Source organism: Aedes albopictus, chromosome 3 (genome assembly GCF_035046485.1).
Source record: "Aedes albopictus strain Foshan chromosome 3, AalbF5, whole genome shotgun sequence".
Taxonomy (NCBI): Eukaryota; Metazoa; Arthropoda; class Insecta; order Diptera; family Culicidae; genus Aedes; species Aedes albopictus.
In genome coordinates, this window is record NC_085138.1 from 242,599,308 (window position 1) to 242,616,432 (window position 17,125).

Consider the following 17,125-nt stretch of genomic DNA (forward strand, 5'->3'; position numbering starts at 1 on the left):
TACGTACTATCGAGGGTACGCACTAACGAGGGTACGTACTATAACTATACTATAACAAAAATAATACTGCGGAAGACTAAGATCCACTGCGGAAGAAGATCCACTGAGAATTACTGCCGGGTATACACCGAGAATTCCTCCAGGAGTTACACTAGTAGTCCTTCCTACAATTCTTACATGAGGTGTTTCATCTGGAATTAATGTGGGAATTTCATCGAGATACATACGTTCCTCCAGCAACTCTATTATTTCTGATTTCCTGATGGAGCCTCACCGAGAGTTGCTGTTCCTCTAGAAGCTTCACCGCAAAATCTTCTAGAAGTCTCATCGAAAATTCATCTAGGAGTTCCATCGGGAATATATCTAGAAGATGCACCAGTAATTCCTCCAGGAGTACCATCGGAAAGTCCTCTATGACTTTCACTAAGAAATCCCTCAGGAGTTCAACCATGGATTTTTTTTAGCAATACGGGCGCTCAATCAAGTTCAATGGGATGTTAAACATATTGATGATTTAGTGTAACTCAAACTTACCAGTCGATGACGACCGCCTTGCTTCAAAGCATTTTAAATCGTAGTTTTCTGTTGTCTGAAATAAAATAAAAATGAAAAAAAAAAATAATAATGATATAGATACATTAATTTTCATTACGATTTGTAAGAAAAAAAAAGAACATTTAGGACTATAACTACTATTTTAAAGTGAAACTTTGTCAACAAACGAATGAATTGTTAATTCGTAAACATAATTCAATGAAATTTACGTTCTATTCATCTTGTATAATCAAAAGCCAGTTAGTGCAAACCTCTGTCAGAAAACACTCAGTCTTATGTTTATTATGTAGCTTTTAATAGGGGTTGCCTGCGTTTTATTTGAGGTCTCGAGGTACAATAATGACAATAGGGCACTGCATCAAATTATCTCCATCTCTTTCACTCTTACAGAAATTTTGTAAACAACAAGGCCAAGAAACGTCAAAATCCCATACAAAATCAAAACAATGCAGTGCCCTATTGTTGGTTTCTAGCTATCTACTCTATTCTCATGCCTACTACGATCTCTCATATCTCCTACAACTCGGCCATCCTGACAATCACATCGCCCTCGATGTGCATTCAAATCAGATTTATTTTCCCATAATTTCATGTTAACTGGGTCAAAAATTCCTGTAAAAGGTGAACGTGCTAGCTGGAATCCGTCAATATCGCTTACGACGTACCGATTATTTGGGAGTACTTTTTTTACAACGTAAGGCCCCTTGAATTGTGCTTGCAATTTTGCTGAGCTGCCAGGGACAGCATGATGTGGAATGTAAACCAAGTCACCTTCATTGTAACGCGTGAAAACTTTACATTTTGAATCATAGTATTTTTTATTTGAGACCTGTTTTGCCTTATTTACTGCAATTGCTTTCTCTCGTACTTTGATCAAATCTCTCTCGTCTTTTTCACTTTCATTAAAAGCTTTTTCATCCATGCTATTTGAGGTTCTCTTTTGATTTATTCCAAAAAGTATTTGAGAAGGTGTGTTGCCTATAGATTTACATAATGTGTTGTTCATGAAATGTTCCGCGTCTAACAAAATTGAAGTAAATCCTCTCCTATTATCAGTGTCAACCAACTTAGCAACTACTGGAGTCAACACTCTATTAAAACACTCAACCTGTCCATTCGCTTTGGGACAGCCAGTAGCAATAAGTATATGGTTTACATCATTTTCATTACAAAACTCTTTGAAACTGTTTGAAGTAAAACAACTACCACGATCCGATACTATTTGAAACGGTATTGAATACGCATTGAAATATTTTTTTAAGTGTTTCATTACTTCACTTGTGTTTGTAGTTTTACATGGATAAAGTTTTATAAATTTAGAGAACGCATCGACAATAACAAATATGTATTTAAAATTAGAATTCGTGAGTGTCAATGGACTATAATGATCGATATGAATTGTGTGGAAAGGTACGCTGCCTTTATCTATCAAGTTTAAATTACCATCTTTTGTAAAATTTTTCTTCGAATAGACAATACACTTCAAGCAATTTTTAATATAATTTTTAATTTTTTCCTTCATATTGGGGAACCAATATGACCTATTAATCAGTTCGAAAACTTTCTCGACGCTCTCTCTCTCTCTTCTCTCTCTTCTTGGCGTAACGTCCTCATTGGGACAAAGCCTGCATCTCAGCTTAGTGTTCTATGAGCACTTCCACAGTTATTAACTGAGAGCTTCCTCTGCCAATGACCATTTTGCATGCGTATATCGTGTGGCAGGCACGAAGATACTTTATGCCCAAGGAAGTCAAGGAAATTTCCTTTACGAAAAGATCCTGGACCGACCGGGAATCGAACCCGTCACCCTCAGCATGGTCATGCTGAATACCCGTGCGTTTACCGCCTCGGCTATATGGGCCCTTTCTCGACGCTAAAATGTCCGAAATCGTCATGGTACATTTTAACAATTTGGTTTATTATATCACGAGGGACGTAAAATAATAATTTATCTTTGCCTTTTGTTCGCGCCCGCCGCGGTTCACTTTCGGACACTTGATAGAAAAACACGTAATTATCAACGGAAACACTATTTATTACGCGAACACCAACTGTTTTATATCGGTAACGAAAAGAGGAGATGTTTCCTCCGCGGCGGTTTATTTCAACTGATCCTACAAACAACTGTTTTCCTATCTGCTAGCTACCTACTCCTATGTACTATTACACAGCTGGTGCGATCAACACGATCGCCAGCTACAGGTATATAAAGAGCACACAAGAGCAGACCGAATCCACGGAGAGAGGCAAGCTACCTAGGGATGTGCAAGTAAACTAGGCGTCGATATAAAATTTGTCTCGCTCCAACATATGCCGGCCGCCTTGGAATCTTTGATTTCAATTATCTCTTTCGAACCTACACACAATTTACTCCTATTGTTAGCTACAAAAATTTTGGGGTTTGTTTTGCTCGCTAATTTCTGTTCAAATCAAATCAATTCTGCTCTTATATACTACTGCTGTCGGTTCAGTTGACCTGCTTGCTGCTTGTTGGGAAACTTGACCTACATTTCTGATCTACTGTTTATTGTTGTTTGTAATTTGGCTGCACTCGACCGGAGTGCATAGCTGTTGATCGTAGTGCATCGAATTTCATCATTTTCACCGCTAAAAGATGTGCTGAATCGGGACGAACGAACACGTATGTACCGGTACTTATGCTGCTGATCTCACGGACACGAAGGACGTACTGGAATTTGGTGACGACAATGACCTTGGCAGGAATCAGGTGAGTGGGAATGCCGTATGCTTACTACGCCGATCGGGTTGTCTGCTGCTCGCCGCAGGTCAAGTCGCTGAAAAAGATGAAAGGGTGCTTTTTTACCTTTATAATCAAAAATTAAAGCGACTTGCCTGGAACGGAGGCCAATCTGGCCTCCGTGCGTGCCGGGTGGCACTGGTGACAGATCTTCTCCGCATCGGGATGATTGATCCTGCTGGACGAGTAATTCACGGATTCTTTCAGGCTTTGCTTCTGCTATCTGTACGCTCATGATGGCCACGCTGACGGAGTTTCAATCGATCCTGGCTGGACTGCGACGACGGAATGTCGCCCTGGACGGTGTTATCGGAATCGATGGCGGAACGGATGGCTGTCGAACTGCGACGACGGATTGTCGCGCTAAAACGGCGGGATGCCGTCGGAACATTGATTGTTGGTGAAGATGGTGAAATATAAACGCTGAAAGAGATGAGAGGGTGCTTTTTCATCTTGATAATCACACTACAAAACGACTTCCCTGGAACGGAGGCCAACGGGCCTCCGCGGGTACCGGACGGTACCGATGTCCCTCTCACTCTCCTACTGGATGAACGCTTCGTTGAATTTGGGTTGATAGTGCGGTGCTGGACTCGGATCATACGGTACATCTTGGCAATGTCGGCGTTCACGGCTATGCGGTGTGTTCGGAACCGTAGACAGATACTGGATAGGTCATCCTGCACGACGGGACCAACCATCAACGCATCGTTCAAGGAAACACCGGTCGACGTCTGGCACGAAGCATCAAAAACCACTCGCAGCTTCGTGGTCGTGCTGTCCGGTTTCAGAACTGCGTGGTGCGGCAGAAAGTACCTCCTGACTTCTTCTCCAGCATCTTGTTCCACTTCCTTCATGTGCCCTAGCTCGAGGTATTCGCGAATGAACTCGGCGTACATCGCTTTCAGCTCGGGATTAGCTGCGAATCGTCTTTCCATTCCCATCAGTCGCTTGATCGCTGTTGTCTCGGAATAACCTAGTCGACTGATTACACTCTCCTTCTTCGGCAGGGTCACAATGAATCTGCCAGCCTCGTCTCGTATGGTTGTCCGGTTGAAATACGCCTCGCAAGCTGACTCTTCCAGTGACTGCGTACTGTGACTTCGACAGGTTTCTAGGTCCCAGAACTTCGTGAGCTGTTCTTGAAGATCGTTCGTGGAGCAGACGAAAGTCAAGGATGGCGATCCACCGACAGGGTGATCGGGTATCTTGCCGGAGACGATCCAGCCAAACTCAGTATTCTGTAGCGTAGGTCCATCTTCAGTCGCCTTGTGTCGCTCGCTTTGAAGCAGGTCCATGTAATACTCTGCTCCGATTATGATGTCTACCGGTCCTGGCTCGTGGAAACGCGGATCGGCGAGGAAGGCTGCTTCGGGAAGGTTCCATCCGCTGATGCTACAACTGGCTGTCGGTAGCGAAACAGTCAGCCGCGGGAGAACGTTGAAATGCATCTCTTGCGAGAAAGCCGACATGTCCTCCAACCTTGGCCGAACTACAGCGCTGACGAGTTTCGTCGACGTGCTGATCGACGAACCGATCCCTTGAACGGAGAGAAGTGATGGCGACGCGTGGAAATGCATTCTGCTGGAGAACTCTTTCGTCATCAGGCAATGCTGGGAACACGAATCCAGCAGGGCTCGTGCTAGCATGGTATTGCCGTGACGATCCTGGACCCTCACAAGGGCGGTGGAGAGCAGAATGTTGTGTGTGGGAGTAATTGGGAGTGCAATGTGTGTTTGAGTGGTGGATGTGGCAGTGTTGGTGGCTGGTGACTGAGTGCTAGGTCGTTGAGAGTTGCTGGGTGTAGTGTTGCTAGCGTTTGATGTCTGTGGTCTCGGGTTCGGTCTTGGTTGCGAGGATTGTGGCTGTTGTCTGGTTTGTGTCGGAGGGTTTGACTGCGATTGTGGAACGGAGGATCGGATTGGTGCTCCATGCAGAAGAGTGTGGTGCTTCTGCTGGCAGTGACGACAGGTTCCCTTGTCGCAGTATCGGGCCCAATGGCCAAGGCTGAGACAGTTTCGGCACAGCCTTGCCTTCGAAACAACTTCTAGCCGCTCCGCAATCTGCAACCGCTGGAACTTTCCACAGACGAAAGCGGGATGCCACGAATCTCCGCAGAATGGGCACTTCCTCGACGGTTTGACGGTGGTATGGCACACGGATGGCTTCGATGAGCGATAGTCGGAACCGCTCGGCTTCGAACTCACGGGAGCGATGGATTGCAGTACTGCACAATGGCTGCGAAGAAAAGCGATCATGTTCTGGTACGTTGGCACGTCCTTGGAGTTGTGGTGCGTTTCCCACTGCCGTAGCGTGGCAGGATCCAGCCGGGAATACACCATGTAAGCCAGAACTGTGCTCCACGCAGCGGTGTCTTCTCCAATCTTCTGCAGCATCTGGAGGTTTTTCTCGAACCCGCTGATGAGGTTGCTCAAGCCGTCGTAACTTTCGCGCTTCATGCCTTCCACGGCAAACAGAGCATCGAGGTGGGCCTTCACTATGAGTTTTTTGTTCTCGTAGCGGGATTCCAGCGCCTTCCACGCCACGCTGTAGTTTGCAGCTGAAAGCTCCACAGACTCGATCTCTTGCAACGCTTCTCCAGAAAGAGCCGACTTCAAATAGCTGAACCTGTCCATGTCGTTGAGTTGCTTGTTCTCATGGATCAGGCTGCAAAAGCTGTCTCGGAACGGAACCCACTCCTTAATCCTCCCACCAAACGACGGAAGGCGAATCTCTGGTAGCTTCACCTTTGAAAAGGAGGATTCTGACCGGTCACCAGGTTGACCGATTCCGAACGTCGTCGCGATTGGTGGTGGGGGAGCTCGCTTCGATGTGAGACTGGCCTTCAAGCGAAAATACCGCTCCTCGAATTCGGTAAGCGCCGCCAGGTTGGCCTTTTCGCGCGCTCGTACATCCTTGTCATCTTCATCTTCAGCGGTTTCATCTGTTAGCAGCTCAATCCGTTCCCGAATCGCGTAGAACTCCTTGCAAATTCCTTCTAGGGATTCCAGGCGCACTGCTACTTGAGATTCGTCCTGGATAGGATCGTACCCTCGCGCGAAATTCTCCAATCCTTCCAACGTATTCAACACACGCCGTTCACTCTTACCAAGGGCGCGTAGATCGGCCATTGATAACTATTTGAACACAGCACTGCACTGCGATTAACTGCGTAAAACGCAATCAATCAAATTCGACACTGCACAGCACTTGCACTTGCACCAAAACACTCGCGATCGACTCGACGTTCCACAAATTCGCGACCTCGAGAGACAGTTTGACTGCTCGACAAGTAGACAGCAGCGAGGGGATAACGACCAGAGTAGACCAAACAAGCCAACAAATCCAGCGAACACCGAGACAAAAAAGTACAAGCGGACACCTCAGGGCTATGCTCCAAAATAAGTAGCAACTCTCATGCACTTTAATCATTTATTGCCTCCAAAGCCACATGCAATTTCCACCCAACATGCACAGAATACTTCCCAATTGAAGATGTCCGTTCTCCGCTGGGCTCCTTCGCTCCGACGAAAGCGCCTTGGTTTCGTCCTGTTGTCCGTCCCTCAAGATGTCCTCCTTCTAGATGCACTCTTCTTCGCGATGGCGCCGCAGTTCACTGGCTGCTTATTGCACCACGTACCGCGCAGCGATGGCGCCGGAAACTTTCACTGGCACCGCCAGACTTTTTCCTACGGGAACACTGAACACCGCGGGAATTTCACTCCGCCCGCAATCTTCCGAGCCGTGCAAATTTATTGCCGACGGCTTTCGCGCACTGAATGTCCGTTTTGTCAGTGTTGACACTACACCGCCCACCGCACTGGGGATTGCCGGGTTCTTAACACGGAACCGCACTCAAGTGTCCTTTTTCACAGAAAATCCGGCTCGAAGGACCAAAAAGAAAACACAGAAAACCCGGCTCGGTCGCCGAACTTCGGTGGACTGTGGGAGTCAGCAGTCAAATCGTTCAAGCTGCTGTTCAAACGGACGATCGGCACGCGCACGCTTCTGTACGACGAGATGGCAACGATTTTGACCCAGGCGGAGGCAGTTTTGAATTCCAGGCCGCTGACGCCGCTCAGTAATGACCCGAACGATTTCGAAGCGTTAACTCCCGGGCATTTCCTCATCCAGCGTCCCCTCACGGCCATTCCGGAACCAGATCTGGATGGAATTCCCCAAAATTACCCGTTGCAGAGCATCAAGTGGCGGAACGATCCAAGTGAACCGCTTCGAACGTACGAGTTGACTACTGTCACGTACGGCACCTCGTCCGCTCCATACCTGGCTACAAAATGCCTACAGCGTCTCGCTGAAGACGGAAAAGCGTCACACCCCGTAGCGTCTGAAGTCATCGAGAAAGACTTCTACGTGGACGACATGCTCGCAGGAGTTGACACAGTTGACGAAGGTCGGCAGCTGGTGAAGGAAGTCATCGAGCTGTCGGATTCAGCGGGTTTCACGTTACGAAAATGGAACTCCAACAGCGCGGAGCTTCTCGAAGTCGTCCCGGAGAACTTGCGAAATGAACGTTCCATCCTCGCACTAGATTCCGCCGAAACAGCGATAAAAACCCTCGGTTTAGCGTGGGAACCAGCTACAGATGTCTTCCGTTTTACCTTCCCCTCGTTCAACTGGACTGCGATGATCACGAAGCGCATTGTAGTCTCCGACGTTTCGCGCCTGTTCGATCCGCTAGGTCTGGTCGGACCTGTCATCATTCAGGCCAAGATTTTCATCCAGGAGCTGTGGAAGCAGAGTTGCGGCTGGGATGACCCTCTGAGTCCCGAGTTACAGGAGCAATGGCAGGAGTACAGACGCAATTTAGCTGGATTGGAAAACCTAACCGTTCCCCGCTGGGTAGGAACCGGCGGTCATGCTACTGCCATCGAGCTACATGGCTTCTGTGATGCGTCAAACAAGGCGTATGGTGCTTGCTTCTACGTGCGAACCATCTCCGAAACGGGGGAGGTGTGTGTGAGGTTGCTGACGGCGAAGTCACGAGTCGCCCCACTCGACAACCTGAAAAGGGGGAACAAGCGTCTCTCGACCCCACGGTTGGAGTTATCGTCTGCGTTGCTGCTAGCCCACCTCTTCGAAAGGGTCGTGAGCAGCCTTGGCATGCGTGCAAGGTGTTTCTTCTGGACGGACTCAACCATCGTCAAGTGTTGGCTATCGTCGTCGCCGTCAAGATGGAAGCAGTTCGTCGCAAATAGGGTTTCGGAGATTCAGCACATAACGAAGGACGGTGTCTGGAATCACGTTGCTGGACTGCAGAATCCGGCGGATATTATTTCCCGCGGAATGGCTCCCGCACAGTTGCAGTACGAATCGCTCTGGTTCAGTGGGCCGTATTGGCTGAGGTTGGACGAGCGCAACTGGCCATCAGCCCCACCGATCAGCGAAGACGATTTCGATCCGGTGGATCTTGAAGTCAAGAGCGTCTCTGCAGCACTTCCGGTAATCCAACCAAGCGACATTTTCAGCCTCCGCTCATCGTTCAGCGACCTCCAGCGCATCACTGCCTGGATGTTACGATTCCGCTACAATACGCAATCGGCCAACCGAAGTACGCGACGACAAGGACCCCTCACGAAACTTGAGCTTGAGGAAGCGACCAAGGCGTTGGTTCGCCTCTGCCAGCAAGAAAGCTTTCCGCAGGAGTTGGCAGACCTGACGAGCGGCAGAGAAGTTAGAGAATCGTCGAAGATCCTAGCTCTAAACCCGCAACTCGAAGACGGAATACTGTGCGTCGGCGGCCGGCTTCGTCACGCGTCAATCACGAACCGCCGCAAGCATCCGTACATCCTCGATCATCGACATCCGTTCGCTTACATCGTCGTCGCGCACTACCATCGAAAGTTGCTGCATGGCGGACAACAACTGATCATTTCGACCGTCCGAGAACGTTTCTGGCCGACAAGCGTCCGGAATCTCGTGCGGAAGGTGCTTCACGAGTGCGTGCCCTGCTTTCGAGTCAGGCCAAAGATCCAGGATCAGCTCATGGCAGATCTCCCACCGGAGAGAGTTACTCCTTGTCCACCATTTCAGCGCGTAGGAGTCGATTACTGCGGCCCGTTTCAAGTCGCTTACCCGCACCGACGTTCTCGGCCAGTGAAGATCTTCGTTGCCGTCTACATCTGCCTCGTTACCAAGGCTGTACACTTGGAGCTAGCGGCAGACTTGTCCGCTCAAGGTTTCATTGCTACCTTGAAGCGCTTCTCCTCCCGGCGTGGTAAGCCGGAGATAATCATGTGCGACAATGGCAGAAACTTCGTTGGAGCGAGACGTCAACTAGACGAACTTCGTCGGCTGTTCATCAATCAGCAGTTCCAGTCGGACGTAGTCAGACAAGCCAACGAAGAGCAGATAGAATTCCGCTTCATCCGGCTCGAAGGACCAAAATGTTCGCGCCCGCCGCGGTTCACTTTCGGACACTTGATAGAAAAACACGTAATTATCAACGGAAACACTATTTATTACGCGAACACCAACTGTTTTATATCGGTAACGAAAAGAGGAGATGTTTCCTCCGCGGCGGTTTATTTCAACTGATCCTACAAACAACTGTTTTCCTATCTGCTAGCTACCTACTCCTATGTACTATTACACAGCTGGTGCGATCAACACGATCGCCAGCTACAGGTATATAAAGAGCACACAAGAGCAGACCGAATCCACGGAGAGAGGCAAGCTACCTAGGGATGTGCAAGTAAACTAGGCGTCGATATAAAATTTGTCTCGCTCCAACACCTTTTCTGTAAACTAAACCATCTCGTAATTCAAAATGTTTATCTTCTCTTTCCTCAAGCTGTGCTCTTATCGTTTCAATTTCTGGATCTAACAACTGACTAGCCAGTAAAGCTCTTTCAAAATTATTACTACTACTTCCAATAGCGCAAATGGCGGGCAAACGGGACAAAGCATCAACATGCTTCATATTTTGTGAACTTCGATGAATAATATCATAATTATACTCCGATAAAAATAATTCCCACCTTGCAATTTTAGTATTTATGTCCTTTTTATTTAAAGTTTCTTTTAACGCAATACAATCTGTAACAATTGTGAATTTTATTCCTTGCAAATAAATGTGGAATCGTTTGATACTGTGAATTACTGCAAGAGTCTCAAGCTCGAACGAATGTAATTTAGATTCATGCATATCTGTTCTTTTGCTAAAATACATAACTGGATGTAAAGAGCCATCCGATTGCTCTTGCATTAAGACATCACCAAATCCAATTGAACTAGCGTCCGTATGAAGTTCTGTTCTTGCAAATGGAGTATAAATTTTTAAAACAGGTTCAGCAGTAAGCTTTTCTCGAAAAATCTCGAATGCATTCATTTCAGTTTCTCCAAAAATAAAATCCTTTTTATCTTTTTTGACTAAATCGTACAATGGTTTAGAAATAACAGAAAAATCACGAATAAATTTTCGGAAATAGCTAGCTAAACCAACAAATTTATGAACATCGTGAACACTTTTTGGAATTGGAAATTTGTTTATACACTCAACATGCTTATCACTTGGGCTTATACCATTTGATGCAATGTTGTATCCTAAATATTCCACCTTAGTTTTCAAAAATTTGCATTTAGCTAACTGCAACCGTAAATGATTTTCGGCTAAAATAATAAAAACTTTACGGAGTACATCATAATGCTCTTCAATTGTCTCTGTAGCTATTAGTATATCATCAATGTAGATTCTTATAACACCACTCTGAATCAAATCCTTAAATATTTCATTAATAAATCGCATGAACGCTGATGGTGCGTTGCACAGACCAAATGGAACTCTCTTATACTCGAACTGTCCTAAATGGCATACAAAAGCAGTGTACTTTTGTGAACTTTCGTCAATTAAGAGATGATGATATCCGCTTTTTAAATCCAAAGTTGAAAAATATTTCTTATTCCTCGAGACGCCAAATAAACGAGACGTACCTATTGTTCAAGCTCTATGTGTTATCATCAAGATGTAGCTTTTAATAGGGGTTGCCTGCGTTTTATTTGAGGTCTCGAGGTACAATAATGACAATTGTTGGTTTCTAGCTATCTACTCTATTCTCATGCCTACTACGATCTCTCATATCTCCTACAATTAATATGCAGCAAACCAATTGTAAACTAGCAATTTTCTTATTCGATCACTCGTAACTATGCGTTCAAGTTTTGTCGCGCACACCGATTTTGTAATCACTCGCATGATCGAGCAAAAAGTGCTGCACTGACCAAATAGGTAAGTGGTCACCTCATACCCAGTCGAAGGCGGAGGAATTACCGCCACTTTGAACACTGACCAGCGCACTGATTTGGCTCCGCCAACACTGAGTTAAAGTGATATGCATACGGTAATCACGTACCATTGCGGCGCAGCTGTCTACGACTGAGGACCAGTTCACATCACGTGCGATACCTTGAAGCTCTCCACCATAATACACCTGTCTTGGATGTAAGATTTTGCGGTCTCCAAGCTAGGATCGACCTTCCCGATCGATACCTGCATGAGTGATGTACCGTCGTTTTAGGTGAAGTTGACTACCTTCTTATAATTTAATTCGTCATAGTTTTGAGTGATCACGTTTTGTTCACTGTTTTCTGAGGCCAAAATTTGTGATAGAAAATATTTTGACATATAAAAAGACACCACACTCCGTCTTCAGCCAGAGGCTGTACAGACTGCACATAACATAAACTAGACAACGGACAACGTATAAGACATCCAGTACCCCAATGAAGAATTTTTCGTTGGCAAAAAGTTTTTTTCCCGGCTAGTGGGAATCGAACCAACACTCCGTGGCGTACAATACGCCTGAACGGCTGGCCCGCCAACCATTTGGCCACGAAGCCCACACGAAACCACTTTTGAAATTTAATTTATTTTTGTTTTTAATGGAATAACATTTTAAGTAAATCAGTCATGATATTTTGTAAAAAACTGACTACTCATCACTTTGCTCAATTTCACATAAAATTACGGTATATCTGATGCATGTTTACGAACCGCACGTTCATTCATCCATGTAATGTCACATAAGAGCGTTCAGTTCCATAGTTTGGAAGAAGTATGATTATCAAATCAAATACGAGCGCACTGCATTTATTTGCGTCAGTGCAGCTCTCGTTGTTGCACCTTGTAATTAAAGGTAGACAGGCATACAAAACCCCCATGTATTTCGAGCTAATCGTTTCAAATGTCACCTGGTTGGTGCTGTAGCTCTGTCACAGCTCAATGCAGTTTGTACTTTCATTTTATAACGACTTCATTTCATGGTGGCGCCATCGGAATGTGATTGAAAAGCGTTACAATGGCGGTCACATTTGTGGCTTTAATTATATAAAATCAGTTGATTACAGATTGAAGTTCGTATTTTCCAAGCGAGATTGGCGGCGTACTGCCACAGTGTTAAATCCATTCGAATCTCAGCATCCGTGGAACAATATAGAAACTCCTAAGTTGAGTTCTCTTTATCTGGAATAGAGTACATTCCACCATCCGGCGGCACAGATTCATACCAACCCGTTCATTATCACGTATTATCGCAACTTCACGAAATAATTAAGACGAAAAACCAGTACTTCTTAGTGCTCCCGCGCGTGCTAATGACTCTTAATTTCCGTTTTATGTCTTTAACCGTATCCCCAGGGACCCATTAAACTTGCAACCAACCATGCAGTCTGGTGGTGAGGATAGTCAAAAGGAAGGGATGGAAAACCACACAACGGTACGGCATCTAGAGCAATGGGAAATACATTGAGTGTAACGTAATGGCAATAGAGAACGCGCTGCAGAAGAGTATCGTTACCATAAATAACCTAAACTCAGTTATTTTTCTACTGCAGCTGTTCTATGCACCTCAGAATTATTTTAAAACTGCATTAATCGAACATTCAAAATTGACTAGAGCCTTACTTTTTTACTAATTCATTAGAGTTTTTATAGTAGTTTCACACGTTTGCAACATGAATTTATATTGAACGCACATATTTCAGGGCTGAAAAATGGTTAATCAACAACTGGAAGAAGCGTCAAAAGTCATGGGTCATTTCCTGAAAACGACCCCTAAATATCAGTTCTTTCATTGTAACTTTTTTCAGACATTCTTAGGAATTTAGTTATTATGTATGGTAAAATACATGTTTTCTTTGAAGACGACAAAGTTCTATCTTCAATACTTTTTGAGTTTTTTGAAATTTTCATTTACGCACTAAAATATTTCACAGCTCAATTTTACTGTCAAGGAAGCAAGTGTCCAGCCTGAGTTGAAACAAAATGTATACCTATTAAACTTATAAACTTCTTTCATATTCAATTGAAAAATCTTGCCCCATTTTGCCTCTGTAAATGTCACAAAGCCGTAAAAAAGGCTATTTTTTTTAAATAAATTATTGAATATCTCAAAAACTATCGAAGATACAATTTTGCCGTCTTTAGAAGAAGCACGTATTTTATCATACTAAATAACTTTGTAGAACATTTGAAAATTCCCAAAAATGTCTGGAAAAAGTAACAACAAAAAACTGATTTTAAGGGGTCAATCACAAATAATGGCCCATATCTCTAGAAATTGAGCAGATAGAGCAAAAGTTTGTTCGGCAAGTTTTCTCATAATGATATTTTCTACAACTTTGCTAAAGACATAAACACGCTATCTTCACTTATGAAAAAAAAATGTATATTTCGATCTCACTTATAGGTGGATTAATCACATTAGTGATACTTCCAAAAGAAGGGCTCTGATATACCAAACAACTTCTTCGAAGACAGACTACCTGGCAGTGTACTACATGCGCACTTCTCTTTTTGAAATCACCTACAACTACGTCGATCGCCTCGGAGACCTACACCAACAACAAATACTCGGACCACTCATCCCGCTCGGTTGGATTTCATCAAGTCAACGACGATTGGAACTCATCGCAGAGGCAAACAATCATCGACGCTCTGCGCTGCGTGTTATTGTGCGATTTTGAATCCATGGTATGGATACGAGACGAGTAGGTGGAATGGTCGTTCCACGGTTCATGGGTACAATCGATGTCCAAACCCCACTCCTAAGGATAACGAGCACAGGGTGTTCGTCATGGGCTGATTACAAGGCACATGAAGGTTTTGGTTCCACAGCGAGTGCACAGGGTGCTCGCTCCAAGATTTCGGATACACAGGGTGTCCAAATCGAACTCCCAAGGATAGCGAACACATAGGGTGCTCGTTGTAATAAGGATCCCAGGCACATGGAATGCTTGGTACCCGGACACACAGGGTGTCCGACTTCAATCCCCAAGGCTGACAAGCACACAGGGTGTTTGTCTAACAGGCCATTAGACACGCGGAGTGTCAGGTTCATCGCAATGAGAGTGCACAGGGTACTCTTACCACGGCAGCTTCAAGGCATGACGAGCACACAGGGTGTTCGTTACGACAAAAACATCAGGCACGAATCTTGGTTTTCGGATTACGAGTACACTGGGTACTTGTATACGCCTTTCGGCACACAGGGTGTCGGAATGCAACTCCCAAGGAAGGATTTCGAACGCATAGTGTGTTCGTCCTCGTTCGTGCACGGCGGATTCAACATTCAATACTACAACAAAAACGACTACGGGGTGGTCGTTCCATGGATTTCAAGTACAAAAGGTGGCTGTCCCTATGTACCATACGGAAGGAATCGACAAGGAAATGGACTATACACGGGCATACGGTTTCATGTCATATCTCATCGGAAGCAGGAAGCATTTGGACGTATCAACCATTCAAGGACAACAAATATGCTGATTAGGATACCACAAGCACTACTCCCAACTTCTTCCGAGCAATAATGCACTAACTGCAGCGTATCAACCAACACCGTGCCACTTCGCATGGCCATGAAGTAGAACTACCATTAGAAGACAGGAATGCCACAGAAGCACACCAACTACGACAGTAACCGAAGGAATACAACTACCAATATGTTGGGTTACCGGACCCTTACCAACATCGCCTGGGGTTGATAGGCACACTGCAGCGAATGGGGTTGAAGATCCAGGGGTTGTAGTTTATCCAAACATTTGGCAATTCGTATCTTCTTGTATCACACGATATAACACAACATTTAGTCCGACACTTAACACGTTTATTGTCTCTTATATTACACATTTATTACTATTATCAAAGTCACATATATTTACAGGATCCACAAACAGTTATTTACAGCTAACACGTAACGATACAATCCACATTTAAATCCTTATAATAGTCCGTTTCGGCTCTTCTCCAACCGTCCTTTCTTAAGAGCTAGAGCCTACTGAAGCTATCTAGAGTCTAATGTTTTACATTGGGTGACGTTCCTGCGAATGACGTCATTGTTTCCTTTCTCAATAGGAGAGGAGAAATATTGTGGTGAGATTCTAATCTAATCCAATGATGTAGCCAGAACAGGTGGGCTCACTCCCAAACATCTCTAACTTATCATGCCCAAAACAATCTCGATCACGAAATTGGGCCTTTGGAAACAGTGTGCAGCGGGAGAAATGACCACGTCAGAACAGCAGGGAGTAACAACGCACAAACTCCCACGTTGAGGGATGCTAAGTGTAGGATCTAGTTAGCATAGCATTTAAGTTCTGGAAATTATGTCATTCTAATCCTTACCACCGTCCAAGACACTACATTTGGCGACGACCGGATAAATTGGAGAAAAAAATCGAGGAGAAATTCAAGAAACAAGATTATCAAAATGTTTTCGGATGTTTGAGAAGCTGTTGAACTATTTCAAGTAATCTTTGTGGGCTTTGGTATCGCAGCAAGAGTCATTCACATTCTCGGGACCATCCTTCTTATGCAAGATCTCGTGCGTCAAGGAACGCGAGAGGGACGCTCAAAGTGCAGACCACCGCGGACAAGCAAATGGCTGTTTCCATGGTATGTATTGTACACATGAGTAATTAGTGACAATGTGAATGATTGAGAAACAATTTTAATGGTAAACTGAGATCCCGAAAAGTTGTTTAGCCTGAAGTTTTTGATTCGTGCTAAGAGGCCCGACGTGGTCGGGATGAACCTCCTCGTATATAGTGAGACCCGGGACGCCGGGATGCGCCTCACAGAGAGAAAAACTGAACGGAGGCCCGTTTGACGGGATGATCCTCCAAGTGAGACCCGGAAGATCCGGGATGGCTCTCACAGTGTCGCGTGTTGAGGCCCGGTCATCGGGATGGCCCTCAATATTTTCGAGAGACCCGTGAAATCGGGATGGCTCTCTCGAAAAAAGTTCAGATCATTGAGGCCCGGATTCGGGATGATCCTCAAGTAAACAGAGAAACCTGTAGTGATCAGGATGAATCTCAGAAAAGCTCGAATCAATTACTGGGGGAACAATTTCGCTTTATGGAAAAAAAATCTTAAATTGTTTGTCGGTTGTCATCATCACTGTTGCTAACAAGGTTGCTAAGATGTGCAAAGGATTGACAGAAATAAATGATTTCGTACGTTTAGTCTTAGAAAGTGTTAAAAAGCAATCAGCTATCCACTATACGGAAAACGACGGGAGCACTGCGGCACAAGAAAAGTATGGTTGATCAGAAAACCATAGAAGAGAATAATTTCGAAACAACAGATGGATTAAATATTCAATTCAACCGTTAGCATGGTTGTATTTCATTGAACCTTAGACACATTTTGTTTGAAGGAAAAAACTCGAAGTTCAAAAGATTTTCTAAGAGATTTTCTCTGGTGTGGAAACATATGTAAAATTAATAAACATACAAGTTTTGAAATGCATTTTATAAATAATGTGCTAATTCTATATTTAAAACTAATACTTT

The 17,125-nt window shown here is 44.8% G+C and overlaps 3 protein-coding genes across 8 annotated transcripts in view; 1 reads left to right on the forward strand and 2 right to left on the reverse strand.

Moving 5' to 3' along the window:
* LOC109415904 (mucin-3B) overlaps nt 1–17,125 on the reverse strand; it is a 363,111-nt gene that overhangs the window by 143,010 nt on the left and 202,976 nt on the right. For 5 of the 6 annotated variants that reach the window (XM_029868559.2, XM_029868558.2, XM_029868557.2 and 2 more), the window contains one exon: nt 535–589. The exons of the other annotated variant lie outside the window; for it this stretch is intronic. The gene's annotated coding sequence lies outside the window, so the exon portion shown is untranslated. The remainder of the gene's footprint in view (nt 1–534; nt 590–17,125) is intronic. 6 annotated transcript variants of the gene reach the window in all.
* On the reverse strand, nt 3,198–7,434 carry LOC134291707 (uncharacterized). Its single transcript, XM_062859823.1, has 2 exons — nt 3,309–7,434; nt 3,198–3,244 (listed from the first exon to the last, which is right to left on the reverse strand). The coding sequence occupies exon 1, from the start codon at nt 6,442–6,444 to the stop codon at nt 3,517–3,519; it is 2,928 nt and encodes a 975-aa protein (XP_062715807.1). The 5' UTR covers nt 6,445–7,434; the 3' UTR covers nt 3,198–3,244; nt 3,309–3,516.
* On the forward strand, nt 7,093–10,034 carry LOC134290667 (uncharacterized). Its single transcript, XM_062857844.1, has 3 exons — nt 7,093–7,103; nt 7,189–9,820; nt 9,900–10,034. The coding sequence occupies exons 1-3, from the start codon at nt 7,093–7,095 to the stop codon at nt 10,032–10,034; spliced, it is 2,778 nt and encodes a 925-aa protein (XP_062713828.1).

Bases quoted from the DNA above. Each gene is read 5' to 3' on its own strand.
- LOC134290667 (XM_062857844.1), top strand. The intron at 9,821-9,899 runs GTAACGAAAAGA...CCTATCTGCTAG, and splicing joins ACACCAACTGTTTTATATCG to CTACCTACTCCTATGTACTA.
- LOC134291707 (XM_062859823.1), bottom strand. From the start codon at position 6,444: ATGGCCGATCTACGCGCCCTTGGTAAGAGTGAACGGCGTGTGTTGAAT.